Source organism: Pseudophryne corroboree, chromosome 2, assembly GCF_028390025.1.
Source record: "Pseudophryne corroboree isolate aPseCor3 chromosome 2, aPseCor3.hap2, whole genome shotgun sequence".
In the NCBI taxonomy this organism is placed as follows: Eukaryota; Metazoa; Chordata; class Amphibia; order Anura; family Myobatrachidae; genus Pseudophryne; species Pseudophryne corroboree.
In genome coordinates, this window is record NC_086445.1 from 150,624,464 (window position 1) to 150,647,574 (window position 23,111).

The 23,111-nt window shown below is 50.3% G+C and overlaps 1 protein-coding gene across 3 annotated transcripts in view; it reads right to left on the bottom strand.

Moving 5' to 3' along the window:
- Positions 1-23,111, bottom strand: part of SPART (spartin) — an 80,549-nt gene that overhangs the window by 27,422 nt on the left and 30,016 nt on the right. For all 3 annotated transcript variants that reach the window (XM_063951828.1, XM_063951827.1, XM_063951829.1), the window contains exon 2: positions 490-1,271. In XM_063951828.1, the coding sequence (XP_063807898.1) occupies positions 490-1,269 (780 nt within the window). In that variant the 5' untranslated portion in view covers positions 1,270-1,271. The remainder of the gene's footprint in view (positions 1-489; positions 1,272-23,111) is intronic.

Sequence of the window (23,111 nt, forward strand, 5' to 3'; positions counted from 1 at the left end):
GTACAGGGTAACTTATACCCCTTATCCACCTGTAGCACGGGTCGCAGCCGGGAGCCTGACATGGCTGCGACCCGTGCTACAGCCCCCTTACCCACAGCGCGCTCACCAAGGTCGGTGACGCTGATGCTGACGCGGCAGGGGCGGCGCTGGGAGATCACATGATATTCCAGCGCCGTCCTTCCATACACTGTGAACGGGAGCAGTGTCGCCACGACGCGGCTTCCGTTCACACTACACAGCTTACCGGGTTGAACACGTGTTCAACCCTGCAAAATACCCGGGTAGGATTCCCGGATCAGTCGATCCGGGAATTTGCCGGGGGGGCCGTTTCCACTACGAAAAAACAAGGGTAAATGCGCGCCACGGCGCATTTACCCGTGTTTTTAAAGGCAGTGGAAAAGGGGTATAAACATAACTACACCAGTAGACGACATAGTGATAAGAATCAGTGTCAAGTGTCAGAGACTAAAGGTTAGCTGTGTACCTTACCTGGAGGAAAGCAGGGGGGCGCTCCTGAGCCATTTCACTGGTGGTATCCATAAACTTTATAATGCGGAGATACCCTGGATATGAGGGGGCACTCACCAGACCATCTGGGGTGACATAGAAGATCTGAACCCCTCTGGGAATGAGGATCAGTTCCTCTGCGTCTACCCCCAGACTCTGCACTGGGGGTGGCTGTGCATACACACAGTAGAAGTCATCCCCTACTATGGAACATTCCCCAGACTCTGTCCCATAGGAGACGGTGTAATGTCCATCTGTGGCCTGGGGGGTGTAGGCTGGCGGGGCTGCTGCACCTCCTATACGGGGATTGGTGGCTTCTGTTGCTATACACGAGACTCCATTGGTTGGCTCTAAAGGGCATGGAGCCATCTGAGGGGGTGGTGGGCGCTCTGGCCTTTCTTTTTCTTTCAAGGGCAGCGATGGGTATAGAGCTGATGCCCCCGCGGCAGGGCTACCAGACATACTGTGCTGCAAAATATTCAATCTTGTGTTTATGTTCTCCAATGTCTCCTGCATCTTTTCCTGCATCTGCCTGGCAGTATCCCAAGCCGGACCCCTGCACTCTGGTCCCTGCAAGGAGACACTTAATCCTCTGAGCAAATTCTCCTGGCCTTGTATGTAAAAGTTGCGAGCATCTTGCTTGTAACCAGCTTCATCTGCGTTCAGACCTTTATTTATATACTGGAATGCTTTCCTGTACTCTTCCTCAATGCTCCGAATTAAGGCGTTTTCCTGCATCCCTGGAAGTGGCTGCTTCTCCATCACTGAAATAGAAAAAGAAGATACAAATTCAAGGAACAGTAGCCCAAGCACTCAGCAAAAACAACTGTCTATTTATGTACAGCAGTCAGCTGGGAGTCTGTTGTATACAACACTACTGAGCACCTAAGTACATTGCCGCAACTCCTTATATACTGTAACACAGACGTAAGCGAGAAAGAACTTGTACACAATGCAATATATATATTTTTTTTAACATTTTGTAAGGCCCCCAAAATAAAAAATCCGAACCAAAATGTATATAATCCTGCTTGACATAAAAGGTGGGCACCGCACAGAATATATTGGTGTTTCATTTCTTTCTCTGGTTGTACAATATGTTGCTGCTGTATAAATATAGTATAATACCAGCAATCTACATCTTTAAAAATTCAACATCAATAAGGATATGCAAGCATGCAGATTATATATGTCAGGAATTATGTAACCCAGCTAATAATAGCCTAGGTATCACATTAATCCCTGCCCTGCAGTTCCTGTATTTCACATGTTACAGAATAATTTACGACATGAAGTGTCAGGAAACAAAATAAATGATTTGACAAAAAAAAAAAAAAAAAATTATATATATTTAAAAATAAACAAACATGGAGATTTATGAACAATAATAGTAGTCTGTGCAGACTGCCACATCCATCCTCAGTAATCTTTGAATATAAATGACTATAGCTGGAGCAGCCGTCTTCAAAAGGAAGATCATACAATTAGTGATATTTGTTGCTGAGAATGAGAATAATTCATAAGATTAGCTACAGATACTTTAAAAATACTTGAACATGCAGCTGTATCCTTAGGTAATAATGTATATAGGACAGGGATTCATAGATTTTCCATCACCGATTTACACCCCACCCATATATACAATCATATTACAGTAAGTAGGATTTTAATTACCTACCGGTAAATCCTTTTCTCGTAGTCCGTAGAGGATGCTGGGGTCCATATTAGTACCATGGGGTATAGACGGGTCCACCAGGAGCCACTGGCACATTAAGAGTTTAATAGTGTGGGCTGGCTCCTCCCTCTATGCCCCTCCTACCAGACTCAGTCTAGAAACTGCCCGAGGAGACAACATACTTCGAGAGAAAGAAATACACAGATAGTGGCGAGATTCATACAGGGCCGATTCAAGCCCGCTCTGCGCCTCGGGCAGGAAACGGGGCGTGGCTTAATACAGGGGGCGTGGTCAGTTATGCCCCCTGTACATTAGTAGCGCCGCTTGAATGCTGAGCGGTGCGCGATGACGTCATCGCGCACCGCACAGCAAAAGGTACTCTCCACGAAGGGAAACTAGACGCTACGCGTCTAGTTCCCTTCACAGGAGGCACAGACGGGGGACACAGCGGGCAGCGGAGGGCACAGCAGTGGCGGATCTTGCCATGGTGCGGCGCCCTCCGGATGGCGCCAGCGCCCTCCGGAAGGCAGCGCCCCGGGCAAAAGTTCTGCTTGCCCATGGCAAGATCCGCTACTGGATTCATACCAGCTCACACAACAGGCAAATCCGGCTAACATGCCGGAAAACTCAGCAACAGCTGAAACAGTACTGAAACAGTAAATAACGCAGAACTTACCTAGGAACCAGGCAGTACTGAACTACAAAACCAATGCAGGAAAACGAAGCGCTGGGCGGGCGCCCAGCATCCTCTACGGACTACGAAAAAAGGATTTACCTATAGGTAATTAAAATCCTATTTTCTCTTACGTCCTAGAGGATGCTAGGGTCCATATTAGTACCATGGGGATGTACCAAAGCTCCCAGAACGGAAGGGAGAGCGCAGAGGCTCCTGCAAGACTGCTTGACCAAACTGAGGTCATCAGATTATCGAACTTGTAAAACTTAGCAAACGTGTTCGACCCAGACCAAGTAGCTGCTCTGCAAAGCTGTACAGCCGAGACACCCCGGGCAGCCGCCCATGAAGAGCCACACCTTACGAGTAGAGTGGGCCTTTACAGATTTTGGACACGGCAATCCTGCCGTAGAATATGCATGCTGGATGGTGAACCTGATCCAGCGTGAAATCGACTGCTTAGAAGCAGGACACCCAATTTTCTTGGGATCATAGAGGACAACAGAGAGTCAGATTTTCTATGACGAGCCGTCCTCTTTACATATATTTTCAAAGCCCTCACAACATCCAAGGCCTTTGAAGCAATTGAGGAGTCAGTAGCCACTGGCACCACAATAGGTTGGTTGATATGAAAAGCTGATACAACCTTAGGCAGGAACTGCGGACGAGTCCTAAGTTCCGCCCTATCTTCATGGAAGATCAGATAGGGGCTTTTACAAGACAAAGCCCCCAATTCCGACACACGTCGAGCAGAAGCCAAGGCCAACAAAGTGACCGCCTTCCACGTGAGAAACTGGATTTCAGCCTCCTGTAGAGGCTCAAACCAATGAGATTGCAGGAACTGCAACACCACATCAATATCCCAGGGTGCTGTTGGCGAGGGGATGTGCAAAACCCCTTTCAAAATGTCTGAACCTATGGGAGGACAGCCAATTTTTTTGGGAAGAATATGGACAAAGCTGAGATCTGGACCTTGATGGAGCCCAATCTCAGGCCCATATCCACACCTGCTTGCAGGAAAAGGAGAAAACGTTCAAGTTGAAACTCCAGCGCAGGACATTTCTTGGATTCACACCAAGAAACATATTTTTTCCAAATTCGATGGTAATGTTTAGACGTTTCCCCCTTCCTAGCCTGTATCAGGGTAGGAATAACCTCACTCGGGATACCCTTCTGAGCTAAGATCTGGTGCTCAACCGCCATGCCGTCAAATGTAGCCGTGGTAAGTCTTGATAAGCGAACGGCCCCTGCAGTAGCAGATCCTCCCGAAGAGGTAAGGGCCTTGAAACTTCCAACAGAAGATCCAGCAGATCCGCGTACCAAGCCCTCCTTGGCCAGTCCAGAGCAATGAGGATTGCCAGAACCTTTGTTCTTTTTACAAGTTGAAGAACTCTTGGTATCAGAGGAAGTGGAGGGAACACAACACTGATGTGAACACCCACGGTGTTACCAGTGCGTCCACCGCCACTGCCTGCGGGTCTCTCAACCTGGAACAGTACCTCCGCAGCTTCTTGTTGAGGCGGGAGGCCATCATGTCTGTGAGGAACCCACCACCAACCTGTTGCCTCCTCGAACACCTCCGGATAGAGGCTCCACTCTCCTGGATGGAGATCGTGTCTGCTGAGGAAGTCTGCTTCCCGTGTTGTCTACTCCCGGAATGAAGATTGCCGACATCGCCACCGCGTTTCTTTCTGCCCAAAGGAGGATTCTTGACACCTCTGACATTGCCGCCCTGCTCTTCGTTCCACCTTGACGGTTTATGTAGGCCACTGTGGTCACGTTGTACGACTGCACCTGAACAGCCCGATCCTGTAGAAGGTGTGCTGCTTAAAGAAGGCAGTTGTATACGGCCCTTAGCTCCAGGATGTTTATTGGGAGAAGGGACTCTTGATTCGACCACCTTTCTTGGAAGGTTTCCCCCTGAGCGACTGCTCCCCAACCTCTTAGACTTGCATCTGTGGTTAGAAGGATCCAGTCCTGAACTCCGAACCTTCGGCCTTCCAGAAGGTGTGGTAGTTGTAGCCACCAGAGGAGCGAAATCCTGGCTTTCGGTGACAGACGTATCCTCTGGTGCATATGTAGGCGAGATCCCGACCACTGGTCCAAGAGATCCAGCTAAAAGGATAGAGCATGAAACCTTCCATACTGCAGAGCCTCGTAGGTGGCAACCATCTTCCCCAGAAGGCGGATGCACTGATGAACTGATTCCCGGGTAGGCTTCAAGACATCCCGGACCATTGTTTGAATCACCAATGCTTTCTCCACCGGTAAAAATACCCTCTGCACTTCCGTGTCTAGGATCATCCCCAGGAAAGACAGCCTCCTTGTCGGCTCCAGATGAGACTTTGGAAGGTTCAAGATCCAACCGTGCTCCTTGAGCAATGGATATTAACAACTTCTCCCTGGACGACGCCTTGAACAGGAGATCATCCAGATACGGAATTATGTTCACCCCTTGCTTGCGGAGAACCATCATCTCTGCCATCACCTTGGTGAAGACCCTCGGTGCCGTGGAGAGACCAAACGGCAGCGCCTGAAACTGATAGTGATCGTCTAACAGTGCAAACCTGAGATATGCCTGATGCGGCGACCAAATGGGAATGTGGAAGTACGCATCCTTGATGTCCAGGGACACCAGGAACTCCCCCTCAGTCAGTCCTGAGATGACAGCTCTCAGAGACTCCATCTTGAATTTGAACTCCATCCGGCTTCGGTACCACGAAAAGATTCGAATAGTAACCCTTGTTCCACTGATGAGGCGGAACTGGAACAATGACCTCGGACACTACCAATTTTCGGATAGCTTCCAGAAGAATTGTTCTGTCTACCGGCAGAGCTGGTAAGCCTGATTTGAAGAAACGGTGAGGTGGGAGAGTTTGAAACTCCAGCCTGTACCCCCCCTGGACACTATATCCTGTACCCAAGGGTCCAGGCCAGACGACATCCAGACGTGGCTGAAATACCGGAGTCTTGCTCCCACCTGACCTTCCTCCAGGCTGTGCTGTCCACCGTCATGCGGAGGACTTTGAGGTACCGGTCTTGGGAACCTGCGGGAGCAGGCTTTTTTCCTTTAGCACGACCACCTCTGAAGAAGGTGCGAGAAGGCTTGTTCTTTCTAGGCCTCGCGGGCCGAAAGGACTGTGACATGGCTGGTGTAAAAGACTTCTTCGTAGCCGGTGCAGCTGAGGGGAGAAAAGGAGACTTACCCGCGGTAGCCGTGGCAATCCACGCATCCAGCGCCTCCCCAAAGAGAGCTTGACCTGTATAGGGTAGGCTCTCCACACTTTTCCTGGATTCCGCGTCCGCAGACCATTGGCGCAGCCAGAGACCCCTGCGAGCCGAGACGGACATTGAGGGGATCCCCGCAGCCATGAAACCCAGGTCCTTCATGGAATCTGCCAGGAACCCTGCAGAATCTTGAATATTACGTAAAAATAAATCAACGTCACCTTTATCCATCGTAGTCAAGTCCTCCTGCAGAGTGATTGACCACCTGGCTATAGCTTTAGAAATCCATGCACAGGTAATAGTAGGCTGCAGTATCGCCCCAGAGGCCGTGTAAATGGATTTGAGTGTAGCATCCACCTTGCGATCTGCCGGGTCCTTCAACGCGGTAGATCCCGGGACTGGTAAAAACCACCTGTTTTGACAGCCTGGAGACAGAGGCGTCAACTATCGGTGGAGACTCTCACTTCTTTCTATCTTTCTCTGGGAAGGGAAAAGCAAACAAGACCCTCTTAGGGATCTGGAATTTTTTCTCCGGATTTTCCCAGGCTGTTTCAAATATAGCATTTAATTCCTTAGATGCTGGGAAGGTGAGAGGGGCCTTTTTACTGTCCGTGAAAAAGGCCACCTCAACCTGCTCAGGAGTTGTGTCAGAAATGTGCAACACATCCCGTACGGCCTCAATCATTAACTGCACCCCCTTTGCAAGTGATGCCGCTCCCCTCGACACATCCCTGTCACCGTCTGAAGTGTCAGAATTGGTGTCCGTGTCATCCTGCATAATCTTGGCAAGTGCACGTTTGTGAGAATGTACCGCAGGGGACCCTGAGGGAGCAGTATCAGACCATACAACCATAGAGGATTGCAATACCTGAGTTGCATGCTCAGTTCTTGCAACCCTTTCAGAAATCTGAGAAATAGTCCCCCTAAGAGAGGCTAATCACTCCGGTTCTCTAGCTGGGATCTGCGCTACAACAGTGCAATCCTGATTACATGGGATGGGATCTTCCTGAGAAGATAAATCCTCTGCAGCATATGAAACAGAGTCTCTAGACATGTTTGCTAATACACACCACTCACCCCACATACACACAGGGTACTGGGTAGACAGAGTTTTCCCCCCAAGAATGGCAGAGAGACACAGAGATTGGAGCCAACCCACACACAGCGCTATTACAGGTATAGGGAGACCCTAAACCAGCGCTGACTGTCTCCCTTCTACAACCCCGTGGTACCGTACACATAGCTGGAGTTGCACTGGAGGGACTGATCTTCCACTTGCATCCGACTGCAGGCAGGAAAATGGCGCTGAAACGCTGCAGGGTCCACTCTGAGGAGAAGCTCCGCCCCCTTAATGGCGCTGTCTTCCCGCTCTTCAAGATTATACTGGCCTGAGGTTTTTGTGTGCTGGCTGAGATCCGCAGACCCCGACAGGCTGAAATGGTCAGCGTAGGGTCAGGCGCTGGCTCAGGGCGCCCCTCACAGCGCCGTACCTATGTACCGCTGAGCTGCCTTGGAGCGCGGTTAATACTGCGCTCCTACCCTGTAGTCACCATCTTCACACCGACCCCCCGCTTGTTGGGGGGGGGGGGGGGGTGACTCACTCGCCACACTTCAGCTCTGCAAGGGGGCGGCGGTATGCTGCTGGGGTGAGCGTTCCACTGTGGCGGGGAGCGATCTATCCCCTCTGGAGCTCAATGTCCAGTCAGCGGAGACAGTGGCTCAGACCCCGTAGGATGGACACTGCTCCCCCCCTCAGTCCCTCAATGCAGGGAGGCTGTTGCCAGCAGCCTCCCTGTAAAATAACAAAAAACTCCAAGAAAACTTTTACTAAGAAAGCTCTGTAGAGCTCCCCTAGCTGTGACCGGCTCCTCTGGGCACATTTTCTAAACGGAGTCTGGTAGGAGGGGCATAGAGGGAGGAGCCAGCCCACACTATTAAACTCTTAAAGTGTCAATGGCTCCTGGTGGACCCATCTATACCCCATGGTAATAATATGGACCCCAGCATCATCTAGGACGTGAGAAAAAATAAGAATTTACTCACCGGTAATTCTATTTCTCGTAGTCCGTAGTGGATGCTGGGGACTCCGTAAGGACCATGGGGATTAGCGGCTCCGCAGGAGACTGGGCACAACTATAAAGAAAGCTTTAGACTACTGGTGTGCACTGGCTCCTCCCACTAAGACCCTCCTCCAGACTTCAGTTAGGATACTGTGCCCGGAAGAGCTGACACAATAAGGAAGGATTTTGAATCCCGGGTAAGACTCATACCAGCCACACCAATCACACCGTATAACTCGTGATACAATACCCAGTTAACAGTATGATAACAACTGAGCCTCTCAACAGATGGCTCAACAATAACCCCTTAGTTAAGCAATAACTATATACAAGTATTGCAGACAATCCGCACTTGGGATGGGCGCCCAGCATCCACTACGGACTACGAGAAATAGAATTATCGGTGAGTAAATTCTTATTTTCTCTAACGTCCTAGTGGATGCTGGGGACTCCGTAAGGACCATGGGGATTATACCAAAGCTCCCAAACGGGCGGGAGAGTGCGGATGACTCTGCAGCACCGAATGGGCAAACTCTAGGTCCTCCTCAGCCAGGGTGTCAAACTTGTAGAATTTAGCAAACGTGTTTGACCCCGACCAAGTAGCTGCTCGGCAAAGTTGAAGAGCCGAGACCCCTCGGGCAGCCGCCCAAGAAGAGCCCACCTTCCTCGTGGAATGGGCTTTTACAGATTTAGGATGTGGCAGTCCAGCCGCAGAATGTGCAAGCTGAATCGTACTACAGATCCAGCGAGCAATAGTCCGCTTTGAAGCAGGTGCACCCAACTTGTTGGGCGCTTACAGGATAAAGAGCGAGTCAGTCTTTCTGACTCCAGCTGTCCTGGAAACATAGATTTTCAGGGCCCTGACTACGTCCAACAACTTGGAAGCCTCCAAGTCATTTGTAGCCGCAGGCACCACAATAGGTTGGTTCAGATGAAAAGCTGATACCACTTTGGGGAGAAACTGGGGACGAGTCCTCAATTCTGCCCTATCCATATGGAAAATCAGATAAGAACTTTTACATGACAAAGCCGCCAATTCTGATACACGCCTGGCCGAAGCCAAGGCCAACAACATGACCACTTTCCACGTGAGATATTTCAAATCCACGGTTTTCAGTGGCTCAAACCAATGTGACTTTAGGAAATCCAACACCACGTTGAGATCCCAAGGTGCCACTGGAGGCACAAAAGGGGGCTGAATATGCAGCACTCCCTTAACAAAAGTCTGAACTTCAGGTAGTGAAGCCAGTTCTCTCTGGAAGAAAATCGATAGAGCCGAAATCTGGACCTTAATGGAACCCAATTTAAGGCCCATAGTCACCCCTGACTGTAGGAAGTGCAGGAAACGGCCCAGCTGAAATTCCTCCGTTGGGGCCTTCCTGGCCTCACACCACGCAACATATTTTCGCCATATGCGGTGATAATGGTTTGCGGTAACTTCTTTCCTAGCTTTAATCAGCGTAGGAATGACTTCCTCCGGAATGCCCTTTTCCGTCAGGATACGGTGTTCAACCGCTATGCCTTCAAATGCAGCCGCGGTAAGTCTTGGAACAGACAGGGCCCCTGCTGCAGCAGGTCTTGTCTGAGCGGTAGAGGCCATGGGTCCTCTGACATCATTTCTTGAAGTTCCGGGTACCAAGCTCTTCTTGGCCAATCCGGAACAATGAGTATAGTTCTTACTCCTCTTCTCCTTATTATCCTCAGTACCTTTGGTATGAGAGGAAGAGGAGGGAACACATAAACCGACCGGTACACCCACGGTGTCACTAAAGCGTCCACAGCTATCGCCTGCGGGTCTCTCGACCTGGCGCAATATTTTTCTAGCTTTTTGTTTAGGCGGGACGCCATCATGTCCACCTGTGGCCTTTTCCAACGGTTTACAATCATTTGAAAGACTTCTGGATGAAGTCCCCACTCTCCCGGGTGGAGGTCGTGCCTGCTGAGGAAGTCTGCTTTCCAGTTGTCCACTCCCGGAATGAACACTGCTGACAGTGCTAACACGTGATTTTCCGCCCATCGGAGAATCCTTGTGGCTTCTGCCATTGCCGTCCTGCTTCTCGTGCCGCCCTGTCGATTTACATGGGCGACCGCCGTGATGTTGTCTGACTGGATCAGTACCGGCTGGTTTTGAAGCAGGGGTTTTGCCTGACTTAGGGCATTGTAAATGGCCCTCAGTTCCAGAATATTTATGTGCAGGGAAGTCTCCTGACTTGACCATAGTCCTTGGAAGTTTCTTCCCTGTGTGACTGCCCCCCAGCCTCGAAGGCTGGCATCCGTGGTCACCAGGACCCAGTCCTGTATGCCGAATCTGCGGCCCTCTTGAAGATGAGCACTCTGCAGCCACCACAGCAGAGACACCCTTGTCCTTGGAGACAGGGTTATCAGCCGATGCATCTGAAGATGCGATCCGGACCACTTGTCCAGCAGGTCCCACTGAAAGGTTCTTGCATGAAACCTGCCGAATGGAATCGCTTCGTAGGAAGCTACCATCTTTCCCAGGATCCGCGTGCAGTGATGCACCGACACCTGTTTTGGTTTTAGGAGGCCTCTGACTAGAGATGACAGCTCCTTGGCCTTCTCCTCCGGGAGAAACACTTTTCTCTGTTCTGTGTCCAGAACCATCCCCAGGAACAGTAGACGTGTCGTAGGGACCAGCTGTGACTTTGGAATGTTTAGAATCCAGCCGTGCTGTAGTAGCACCTCCCGAGATAGTGCTACCCCGACCAACAACTGCTCTCTGGACCTCGCCTTTATCAGGAGATTGTCCAAGTACGGGATAATTAAAACACCCTTCTTTCGAAGGAGTATCATCATTTCAGCCATTACCTTGGTAAAGACCCTCGGAGCCGTGGATAGACCGAACGGCAACGTCTGGAATTGGTAATGACAATCCTGTACCACAAATCTGAGGTACTCCTGGTGAGGATGGTAAATGGGGACATGCAGGTAAGCATCCTTGATGTCCAGTGATACCATGTAATCCCCCTCGTCCAGCCTTGCAATAACCGCCCTGAGCGATTCCATCTTGAACTTGAATTTTTTTATATATGTGTTCAAGGATTTCAAATTTAAAATGGGTCTCACCGAACCGTCCGGTTTCGGTACCACAAACATTGTGGAATAGTAACCCCGTCCTTGTTGAAGTAGGGGTACCTTTACTATCACCTGTTGTGAATACAGCTTGTGAATTGCCTGTAACACTGCCTCCCTGCCTGAGGGAGTGGTTGGCAAGGCAGATTTGAGGAAACGGCGGGGGGGAGACGTCTCGAATTCCAGCTTGTACCCGAGATACTATCTGAAAAATCCAGGGATCCACCCGTGAGCGAGCCCACTGATTGCTGAAAAATTTGAGACGGGCCCCCACCGTACCTGGCTCCGCCTGTGAAGCCCCAGCGTCATGCTGTGGACTTAGAGGAAGCGGGGGAGGACTTTTGCTCCTGGGAACTGGCTGTATGCTGCAGCTTCTTTCCCCTACCTCTGCCTCTGGGCAGAAAGGACGCGCCTTTAACCCGCTTGCCCCTATTGGGCCGAAAGGACTGTACCGGATAATACGGTGCTTTCTTTGGTTGTGAGGGAACATGGGGTAAAAATGTAGACTTCCCAGCTGTTGCTGTGGAAACGAGGTCCGAGAGACCATCCCCGAACAACTCCTCACCCTTATAAGGCAGAACTTCCATGTGTCGTTTGGAATCTGCATCTCCTGTCCACTGCCGAGTCCATAACCCTCTCCTGGCAGAAATGGACATTGCACTAATTTTGGATGCCAGCCGGCAAATATCCCTCTGTGCATCCCTCATGTATAAAAGTGCGTCTTTTATATGCTCTACGTTTAGCAATATAGTGTCCCTGTCTAGGGTATCTATATTTTCTGACAGGGAATCTGACCACGCAGCAGCAGCACTGCACATCCAGGCTGACGCAATAGCTGGTCTCAGTATAACACCTGTGTGTGTATATATAGATTTCAGGATAGCCTCCTGCTTTCTATCAGCAGATTCCTTCAGGGCGGCCGTATCCGGAGACGGTAGTGCCACCTTCTTTGACAAGCGTGTGAGCGCTTTATCCACCCTAGGGGATGTTTCCCAGCGTGACCTACCCTCTGGCGGGAAAGGGTACGCCATTAGTAACCTCTTAGAAATTACCAGCTTTTTATCAGGGAAAGCCCACGCTTCTTCACACACTTCATTTAACTCTTCAGATGGAGGAAAAGCTACTGGTAGTTTTTTCTCTCCAAACATAATACCCTTTTTTGTGGTACCGGGGGTAACATCAGAAATGTGCAACACATTTTTCATTGCCTCAATCATGTAACGTGTGGCCCTACTGGAAGTTACATTAGTCTCATCGTCGTCGACACTGGAGTCAGTATCCGTGTCGACATCTGTGTCTGTCATCTGAGGTAGCGGGCGTTTTAGAGCCCCTGATGACTTTTGAGACGCCTGGGCAGGCACAGGCTGAGAAGCCGGCTGTCCCACATTAGGTATGTCGTCAAACCTTTTATGCAAGGAGTCGACACTGTCGCGTAATTCCTTCCACAGCACCATCCACTCAGGTGTCGACCCCGCAGGGGGTGACATCACGTTTACAGGCATTTGCTCCGCCTCCACATAAGCCTCCTCATCAAACATGTCGACACAGCCGTACCGGCACACCGCAAACACACAGGGAATGCTCTGACAGAGGACAGGACCCCACAAAGCCCTTTGGGGAGACAGAGCGAGAGTATGCCAGCACACACCAGAGCGCTATATAACACAGGGATCCCACTATAAATGAGTGTTTTCCCTTATAGCTGCTTATTTATATATCAAATATATATATCTATACTGTGCCTAAATTTAGTGCCCCCCCTCTCTTTTTTACCCTTCTGTAGTGTTCAGACTGCAGGGGAGAGCCAGGGAGCTTCCTTCCAGCGGAACTGTGAGGGAAAAATGGCGCCAGTGTGCTGAGGGAGATAGCCCCACCCCTTTTTCGGCGGACTTTCTCCCGCTTTTTCTGGAATACTGGCAGGGGTAATTTTACATCTATATAGCCTCTAGGACTATATATGATGTAGATTTGCCAGCCAAGGTGTCATATATTGCCCTCAGGGCGCCCCCCCCCAGCGCCCGGCACCCATCAGTGACCGGAGTGTGTGAGGTGTACATGAGGAGCAATGGCGCACAGCTGCAGTGCTGTGCGCTACCTTGGTGAAGACCGAAGTCTTCTGCCGCCGATTTTCCGACCTCTTCGTTGCTTCTGGCTCTGTAAGGGGGACGGCGGCGCGGCTCCAGGAACGAACACCAAGGTCGGGTCCTGCGGTCGATCCTTCTGGAGCTAATGGTGTCCAGTAGCCTAAGAAGCCCAAACTACCACCTGTTAGGTAGGTTCGCTTCTTCTCCCCTTAGTCCCTCGTAGCAGTGAGTCTGTTGCCAGCAGATCTCACTGTAAAATAAAAAACCTAAATATACTTTCTTTCTAGGAGCTCAGGAGAGCCCCTAGTGTGCATCCAGCTCAGCCGGGCACAAGAATCTAACTGAAGTCTGGAGGAGGGTCTTAGTGGGAGGAGCCAGTGCACACCAGTAGTCTAAAGCTTTCTTTATAGTTGTGCCCAGTCTCCTGCGGAGCCGCTAATCCCCATGGTCCTTACGGAGTCCCCAGCATCCACTAGGACGTTAGAGAAAAATAAATAACACTATTTTGTATTAAGTATTTTAACCCTAATCCTAACCCACCCCTCCCACAGCCTATCCCTAACTGCCCCCTAGTGCCTAATCTTAACCCCAGTACTCACCATCAGGATTCTGACCATCGGGATCCTGAGCACCGGGATATTAACTACATCCCCTATTTTGTATCTTTAGGTTTCTAATGTGTCTACACAGTTCCTTTAGTAAATATCAGATGGAGTGCACCATAAACAACAACTGATTTCCTGTCATTTATTGATGTTCCACTATCACATTACAAAACTATACAACGCACAATGGGGGTTATTCAGATCTGATCGCTAAGCAGCGATTTTTGCTGTCCTGCGATCAGATAGTCGCCGCCTACAGGGGGAGGGTATTTTCGCTGTGCAAGTGTGCGAACGCATGTGTAGCAGAGCTGAACAAACTGATTTTGTGCAGTCCCAGGACTTACTCAGCCGCTGTGATCACATCAGGCTGATCGGGACCAGATTTGATGTCAGACACCCTCCCCTCAAACGCTTGGTCCCGCCTGCGGTTTTTCCGGACACTCCCTGAAACGGTCAGTTACCACCCACAAGCGCCTTCTTACTGTCAATCTCCTTGCAAACGCCCGTGTGAATGGATCCTTCGCACAATCCTGTCGCTGACCGGCGATCCCTGTTGCAGCCATCCGTCGCGCCTGCGCATTGTGGTGCTTACGCATGCGCAGTTCGGATATGACCGTCCACTGTGCAAAAACACACAGCAGCGATCAGATCTGAATGACCTCCCCACAATGTGCATGTACAAAATGGTTATTAAAAGCATCAGCGCAGTCACCCGGGGTTATAATCAAATCTGATCACATGAATACAAAGCTTTAAAAAATAAGATTTTACTCACCGGTAAATCTATTTCTCGTAGTCCGTAGTGGATGCTGGGGACTCCGTAAGGACCATGGGGAATAGACGGCTCCGCAGGAGCCTGGGCACATCTAAAGAAAGATTTAGGACTATCTGGTGTGCACTGGCTCCTCCCCCTATGACCCTCCTCCAAGCCTCAGTTAGGAACTGTGCCCGGAAGAGCTGACACAATAAGGAAGGATTTTGAATCCCGGGTAAGACTCATACCAGCCACACCAATCGCACCATATAACACGTGATAGGAACCCCGGTTAACAGTATGATAACAATTGGAGCCTCTGAAGAGATGGCTCACAACAAAACCCGATTTTTGTAACAATAACTATGTACAAGTATTGCAGACAATCCGCACTTGGGATGGGCGCCCAGCATCCACTACGGACTACGAGAATTAGATTTACCGGTGAGTAAAATCTTATTTTCTCTGACGTCCTAGTGGATGCTGGGGACTCCGTAAGGACCATGGGGATTATACCAAAGCTCCCAAACGGGCGGGAGAGTGCGGATGACTCTGCAGCACCGAATGAGAGAACTCCCGGTCCTCCTCAGCCAGGGAATCAAATTTGTAGAATTTAGCAAACGTGTTTGCCCCCGACCAAGTAGCTGCTCGGCAAAGTTGTAAAGCCGAGACCCCTCGGGCAGCCGCCCAAGATGAGCCCACCTTCCTTGTGGAATGGGCTTTTATTGATTAAGGCTGCGGTAATCCTACCGCAGAATGCGCCAGCTGAATAGTGCTACAAATCCAGCGTGCAATAGACTGCTTAGAAGCAGGAGCACCCAGCTTGTTGGGTTCATACAGGATAAACAGCGAGTCAGGTTTTCTAACTCCAGCCGTCCTGGAAACATACATTTTCAGGGCCCTGACTACGTCCAGCAACTTGGAATCCTCCAAGTCCCTAGTAGCCGCAGGCACCACAATAGGTTGGTTCAAGTGAAAAGCTGAGACCACCTTCGGGAGAAACTGAGGACGAGTCCTCAATTCTGCCCAATCCATCTGGAAAATCAGATAAGGGCTTTTTCAAGACAAAGCCGCCAAATCTGAAACCCCGCCTGGCCGAAGCCAGGGCCAACAGTATGACCACTTTCCACGTGAGATATTTTAATTTCACAGTCTTAAGTGGTTCGAACCAATGTGATTTCAGGAATGCCAAAACCACATTGAGATCCCAAGGTGCCACTGGGGGCACAAAAGGAGGCTGAATATGCAGAACTCCTTTGACAAAAGTCTGAACTTCAGGCAGTGAAGCCAGTTCTTTTTGGAAGAAAATCGACAGAGCCGAAATCTGGACCTTAATGGACCCCAATTTGAGGCCCAACGTCACCCCTGCTTGCAGGAAGTGTAGGAATCGACCCAGTTGAAATTCCTCCTTCGGGGCCTTCATGGCCTCACACCAAGCAACATATTTCCGCCAAATGTGGTAATAATGTCTTGCGGTGACATCCTTCCTGGCTTTGATCAGGGTAGGGATGACTTCCTCCGGAATACCCTTTTCCTTTAGGATCCGGTGTTCAACCGCCATGCCGTCAAACGCAGCCGCGGTAAGTCTTGGAACAGACAGGGTCTTTGCTGCAGCAGGTCTTGTCTGAGCGGCAGAGGCCAAGGGTCCTCTGCCAGCATCTCTTGAAGTTCCGGGTACCAAGCTCTTCTTGGCCAATCCGGAACCATGAGTATGGTTTTCACTCCTCGCATTCTTATTATTCTCAGCACCCTGGGTATGAGAGGTAGAGGAGGAAACACATAAACCGACTGGTACACCCACGGTGTCACTAGAGCGTCCACAGCGATCGCCTGAGGGTCCCTTGACCTGGCGCAATATCTTTTCAACTTTTTGTTGAGGCGGGACGCCATCATGTCCACCCGTGGTCATTCCCAACGGTTTACCCGCATTTGGAAAACTTCTGGAAGAAGTCCCCATTCTCCCGGGTGTAGGTGGCCCATCGGAGAATCCTTGTGGCTTCTGCCATCGCCATCCTGCTTCTTGTGCCGCCCTGTCTGTTTACATGGGCGACCGCCGTGATGTTTTCTGAATGGATCAGTACCGGCTGGTTTTGAAGCAGGGGCCTTGCTTGGCTTAGGGCATTGTAAATGGCCCTTAGCTCCAGAATAATTATGTGAAGCGAAATCTCCTTGGAAATTTCTTCCCTGTGTGACTGCACCCCAGCCCCGAAGGCTGGCCTCCGTGGTCACCAGGACCCAGTCCTGTATTCGGAATCTGCTAGTAGATGAGCCCTCTGCAGCCACCACAGCAGCGACACCCTGTTTCTTGCCGACAGGGTTATCCGCTGTTGTATCTGTAGATGGGACCCGGACCATTTGTCCCACTGGAACGTCCTTGCGTGGAACCTTCCGAATGGAATTATGCTTCGTACGAAGCTACCATTTTTTTTTAGGACTCGTGTGCTTCCACTGGAAGAAACACTCTTTTCTGGTCTGTGTCCAGAATCATTCCCAGGAACAGAAGACGTGTCGTCGGGACCAGCTGTGACTTTGGAATATTGAGAATCCAGTCGTGCTGTTGTAGCACTTCCCGAGAGAGTGCTACCCCTACTACCAACTGTTCTTTGGACCTCGCCTTTATCAGGAGATCGTCCAAGTACGGGATAATAAAAACTTCCTTCTTGCGAAGGAGTATCATAATTTCAGCCGTTACCTTGGTAAAGACCTTCGGTGCCGTGGACAACTCCAACAGCAGCGTCTGGAACTGATAGTGACAGTCCTGTACCACACATCTGAGGTACTCCTGGTGAGGAGGGTAAATGGGGACATGCAGGTACGCATCCTTGATGTCCAGGGAGACCCTGTAATCCCCCTCGTCCAGGCTCGTAATAACCGCCCTGAGCGATTCCATCTCGAACTTGAATCTTCTGATATAAAAGTTCAAGTATTTTAATTTTAAGATGGGTCTCACCGAACCGTTCTGTTTCGGTACCACAACCATTGTGGAATAGTAACCCCTTCCTTGCTGAAGGAGGGGCACCTTGACAATCACTTGTTGTGATTATAGTGTTGAATAGCCACCAACACCGCCTCCCTGGCAGAGGGAGGTGCCGGTAAGGCAGATTTTAGGAAACGGCGGGGGGAAGAACGTCTCGAACTCCAGCCTGTACCCCTGAGATACTACTTGAAGGACCCAGGGATCCATGTGAGAGAGCCCACTGGGCGCTGAAATTTCTGAGACGGGCCCCCACCGTACCCGGGTCCGCCTGAGCAGCCCCAGCGTCATGCTGTGGACTTACCGGACGCAGGGAGGACTTCTGCTCTTGGGAACTAGCTGTGCGCTGCAGCTTTTTCCTCTACCTTTGCCTCTCGGCAGAAAGGATGAGCCTCTAGCCCTCTTGCTTTTCTGGGGCCGAAAAGACTGTACTTGATGATACGGTGCTTTCCTTTGTTGTGGGGTAGCCTGTGGCAAAAAAGTCGATTTCCCAGCAGTAGCTGTGGAAACGAGGTCTGAAAGACCATCCCCAAACAGTTTTACCCCCTTATAGGGCAAAACTTCCATGTGCCGATTCGAGTCGGCATCGCCTGACCATTGCAGAGTCCATAACCCCCGTCTGGCGGCAATGGACCTAGCGCTTATTTTTGATGCCAGCCGGCAAATATCCCTCTGTGCATCACGCATGTATAAGACCACGTCTTTTATATGCTCTATTGTCAGCAAAATATTGTCCCTATCCATAGTTATTTTCCGACAGGGAAACTGACCACGCAGCGGGAGCACTGCACATCCATGCCGAAGCAATGGCTGGTCGCAATATAATGCCCGAGTGTGTGACTATATCTTTCAGGGTAACCCCCTGCTTTTTATCAGCAGGTTCCTTCAGGGCGGCCGTATCCGGAGACGGTAGTGCCACCTTTTCTGATAAGCGTGTAAGCGCTGTATCTACCCTATGGGGTGTTTCCCAACGTGACCTATCCTCTGGCGGGAAAGGTACGCTGCCAATAACCGTTTAGAAATTATCAATTTCTTACCGGGGGAAGACCACGCTTCCTCACACACCTCATTTAATTTCTCAGATGCAGGAAAAACTACTGGTAGTTTTCTGTCACCAAACATAATACCCTTTTATGTGGTACCTGGGGTATTATCATAAATGTGTAATACATTTTTCATTGCCTCAATCATGTAACGGGTGGACCTATTTGGAGGGTACACTAGTCTCATCGTCGTCGACACTGGAGTCGGTATCCGTGTCGACATCTGTTTCTGCCATCTGAGGTAGCGGGCGTTTTTAGAGCCCCCCATGACATTTGAGACGCTGGAACAGGCACAAGCTGAGTAGCCGGCTGTTCTGTGTCGTCGACCTTTTGTGTAAGGAGTTGACACTTTCACGTAATCCTTCCATAAGTCCAACCACACTGGTGTCGATCCCGCAGGGGGTGACATCACATTTACAGGCATTCGCTCCGCCTCCACATCATTATCCTCCTCATACATGTCGACACAGCCATACCGACACACAGCATACACACAGGGAATGCTCTGACAGAGGACAGGACCCCACAAAGCCCTTTGGGGAGACAGAGGGAGAGTATGCCAGCACACACCAGGGCGCTATATATCACAGGGATATCACATATAAAGAGTGTTTTCCCTTATAGCTGCCTATATATATTGTATACTGCGCCTAAATTGTGCCCCCCCTCTCTTTGTAACCCTTTCTGTAGTGTATTGACTGCAGGGGAGAGCCAGGGAGCTTCCCTCCAACGGAGCTGTGAGGGAAAAATGGCGCCAGTGTGCTGAAGGAGATAGCTCCGCCCCTTTTTTGCGGACTTTCTCCCGCATTTTTATGGATTCTGGCAGGGGTTAAAAAGCACCTATATAGCCTCTGGGGCTATATATGGTGCCAGTTTGCCAGCCAAGGTGTCAGTATTGCTGCTCAGGGCGCCCCCCCCAGCGCCCTGCACCCATCAGTGACCGGAGTGTGAGGTGTGCATGAGGAGCAATGGCGCACAGCTGCAGTGCTGTGCGCTACCTTGGAGAAGACAGAAGTCTTCAGCCGCCGATTTTCCGGACCACCTTCTTGTTTCTGGCTCTGTAAGGGGAACGGCGGCGCGGCTCCGGGAACGGACGACGAGGTCGGGTCCTGTGTTCGATCCCTCTGGAGCTAATGGTGTCCAGTAGCCGAAGAAGCCCAAGCTACCACCACTTAGGTAGGTTCGGTTCTTCTCCCCTTAGTCCCTCGATGCAGTGAGCCTGTTGCCAGCAGGTCTCACTGAAAATAAAAAACCTAACAAACACTTTCTTCCTAGGAGCTCAGGAGAGCCCCTAGTGTGCATCCAGCTCAGCCGGGCACAGAAATCTAACTGAGGCTTGGAGGAGGGTCATAGGGGGAGGAGCCAGTGCACACCAGATAGTCCTAAATCTTTCTTTAGATGTGCCCAGTCTCCTGCGGAGCCGTCTATTCCCCATGGTCCTTACGGAGTCCCCAGCATCCACTAGGACGTCAGAGAAAATAAGAATTTACTTACCGATAATTCTATTTCTCATAGTCCGTAGTGGATGCTGGGGACTCCGAAAGGACCATGGGGAATAGCGGCTCCGCAGGAGACTGGGCACAAAAGTAAAAAGCTTTAGGACTACCTGGTGTGCACTGGCTCCTCCCCCTATGACCCTCCTCCAATCCTCAGTTAGGATACTGTGCCCGGACGAGCGTACACAATAAGGAAGGATTTTGAATCCCGGGTAAGACTCATACCAGCCACACCAATCACACCGTACAACTTGTGATCTGAACCCAGTTAACAGCATGATAACAGAAGGAGCCTCTGAAAAGATGGCTCACAACAACAATAACCCGATTTTTGTAACAATAACTATGTACAAGTAATGCAGACAATCCGCACTTGGGATGGGCGCCCAGCATCCACTACGGACTATGAGAAATAGAATTATCGGTAAGTAAATTCTTATTTTCTCTAACGTCCTAGTGGATGCTGGGGACTCCGAAAGGACCATGGGGATTATACCAAAGCTCCCAAACGGGCGGGAGAGTGCGGATGACTCTGCAGCACCGAATGAGAGAACTCCAGGTCCTCCTCAGCCAGGGTATCAAATTTGTAGAATTTAGCAAACGTGTTTGCCCCTGACCAAGTAGCTGCTCGGCAAAGTTGTAAAGCCGAGACCCCTCGGGCAGCCGCCCAAGATGAGCCCACTTTCCGTGTGGAATGGGCTTTTACAGATTTTGGCTGTGGCAGGCCTGCCACAGAATGTGCAAGCTGAATTGTACTACAAATCCAACGAGCAACCGTCTGCTTAGAAGCAGGAGCACCCAGCTTGTTGGGTGCAAACAGGATAAACAGCGAGTCAGATTTTCTGACTCCAGCCGTCCTGGAAACATATATTTTCAGGGCCCTGACTACGTCCAGCAACTTGGAATCATCCAAGTCCCTAGTAGCCGCAGGCACCACAATAGGCTGGTTTAAGTGAAATGCTGAAACCACCTTAGGGAGAAATTGAGGACGAGTCCTCAATTCTGCCCTGTCCGTATGAAAAATTAGGTAAGGGCTTTTATAGGATAAAGCCGCCAATTCTGAAACACGCCTGGCTGAAGCCAGGACTAACAGCATTACCACTTTCCATGTGAGATATTTTAAGTCCACAGTGGTGAGTGGTTCAAACCAATGTGATTTTAGGAATCCCAAAACTACATTGAGATCCAAAGGTGCCACTGGAGGCACAAAAGGAGGCTGTATATGCAGTACTCCCTTGACAAACGTCTGAACTTTAGGAACAGAAGCTAGTTCTTTTTGGAAGAATATTGACAGGGCCGAAATTTTAACCTTAATGGACCCTAATTTTAGGCCCATAGACAGTCCTGTTTGCAGGAAATGCAGGAATCGACCCAGTTGAAATTCCTCTGTAGGGGCCTTCCTGGCCTCGCACCACGCAACATATTTCCGCCAAATACGGTGATAATGTTGTACGGTCACATCCTTCCTGGCTTTGATCAGGGTAGGGATGACTTCATCCGGAATGCCTTTTTCCTTCAGAATCCGGCGTTCAACCGCCATGCCGTCAAACGCAGCCGCGGTAAGTCTTGGAACAGACATGGTCCCTGCTGGAGCAGGTCCTTTCTTAGAGGTAGAGGCCACGGGTCCTCCGTGAGCATCTCTTGAATTTCCGGGTACCAAGTCCTTCTTGGCCAATCCGGAGCCACGAGTATAGTCTTTACTCCTCTCCTTCTTATGATTCTCAGTACCTTGGGTATGAGAGGAAGAGGAGGGAATACATACACTGACTGGTACACCCACGGTGTTACCAGAGCGTCCACAGCTATTGCCTGAGGGTCCCTTGACCTGGCGCAATATCTGTCCAGTTTTTTGTTGAGGCGGGACGCCATCATGTCCACCTTTGGTTTTTCCCAACGGTTCACAATCATGTGGAAGACTTCTGGGTGAAGTCCCCACTCCCCCGGGTGAAGATCGTGTCTGCTGAGGAAGTCTGCTTCCCAGTTGTCCACTCCCGGAATGAACACTGCTGACAGTGCTATCACATGATTTTCCGCCCAGCGAAGAATCCTTGTCACTTCCGTCATTGCCCTCCTGCTTCTTGTGCCGCCCTGTCTGTTTACGTGGGCGACTGCCGTGATGTTGTCCGACTGGATCAACACCGGCTGACCCTGAAGCAGAGGTCTTGCCTGACTTAGGGCATTGTAAATGGCCCTTAGTTCCAGGATATTTATGTGAAGTGACGTTTCCATGCTTGACCACAAGCCCTGGAAATTTTTTCCCTGTGTGACTGCTCCCCAGCCTCTCAGGCTGGCATCCGTGGTCACCAGGACCCAATCCTGAATGCCGAATCTGCGGCCCTCTAGGAGATGAGCACTCTGTAACCACCACAGGAGAGACACCCTTGTCCTTGGAGACAGGGTTATCCGCTGATGCATTTGAAGATGCGATCCGGACCATTTGTCCAGCAGATCCCACTGAAAAGTTCTTGCGTGGAATCTGCCGAATGGAATCGCTTCGTAAGAAGCCACCATCTTTCCCAGGACCCTTGTGCATTGATGTACTGACACTTGGCCTGGTCTTAGGAGGTTCCTGACTAGGTCGGATAACTCCCTGGCTTTCTCTTCCAGGAGAAACACCTTTTTCTGTACTGTGTCCAGAATCATTCCTAGGAACAGCAGACGTGTCGTCGGAATCAGCTGCGATTTTGGAATATTTAGAATCCATCCGTGCTGTCGTAGTACTACTTGAGATAGTGCTACTCCGACCTCTAACTGTTCTCTGGACCTTGCCCTTATCAGGAGATCGTCCAAGTAAGGGATAATTAAGACGCCTTTTCTTCGAAGAAGAATCATCATTTCGGCCATTACCTTGGTAAAGACCCGGGGTGCCGTGGACAATCCAAACGGCAGCGTCTGAAACTGATAGTGACAGTTCTGTACCAC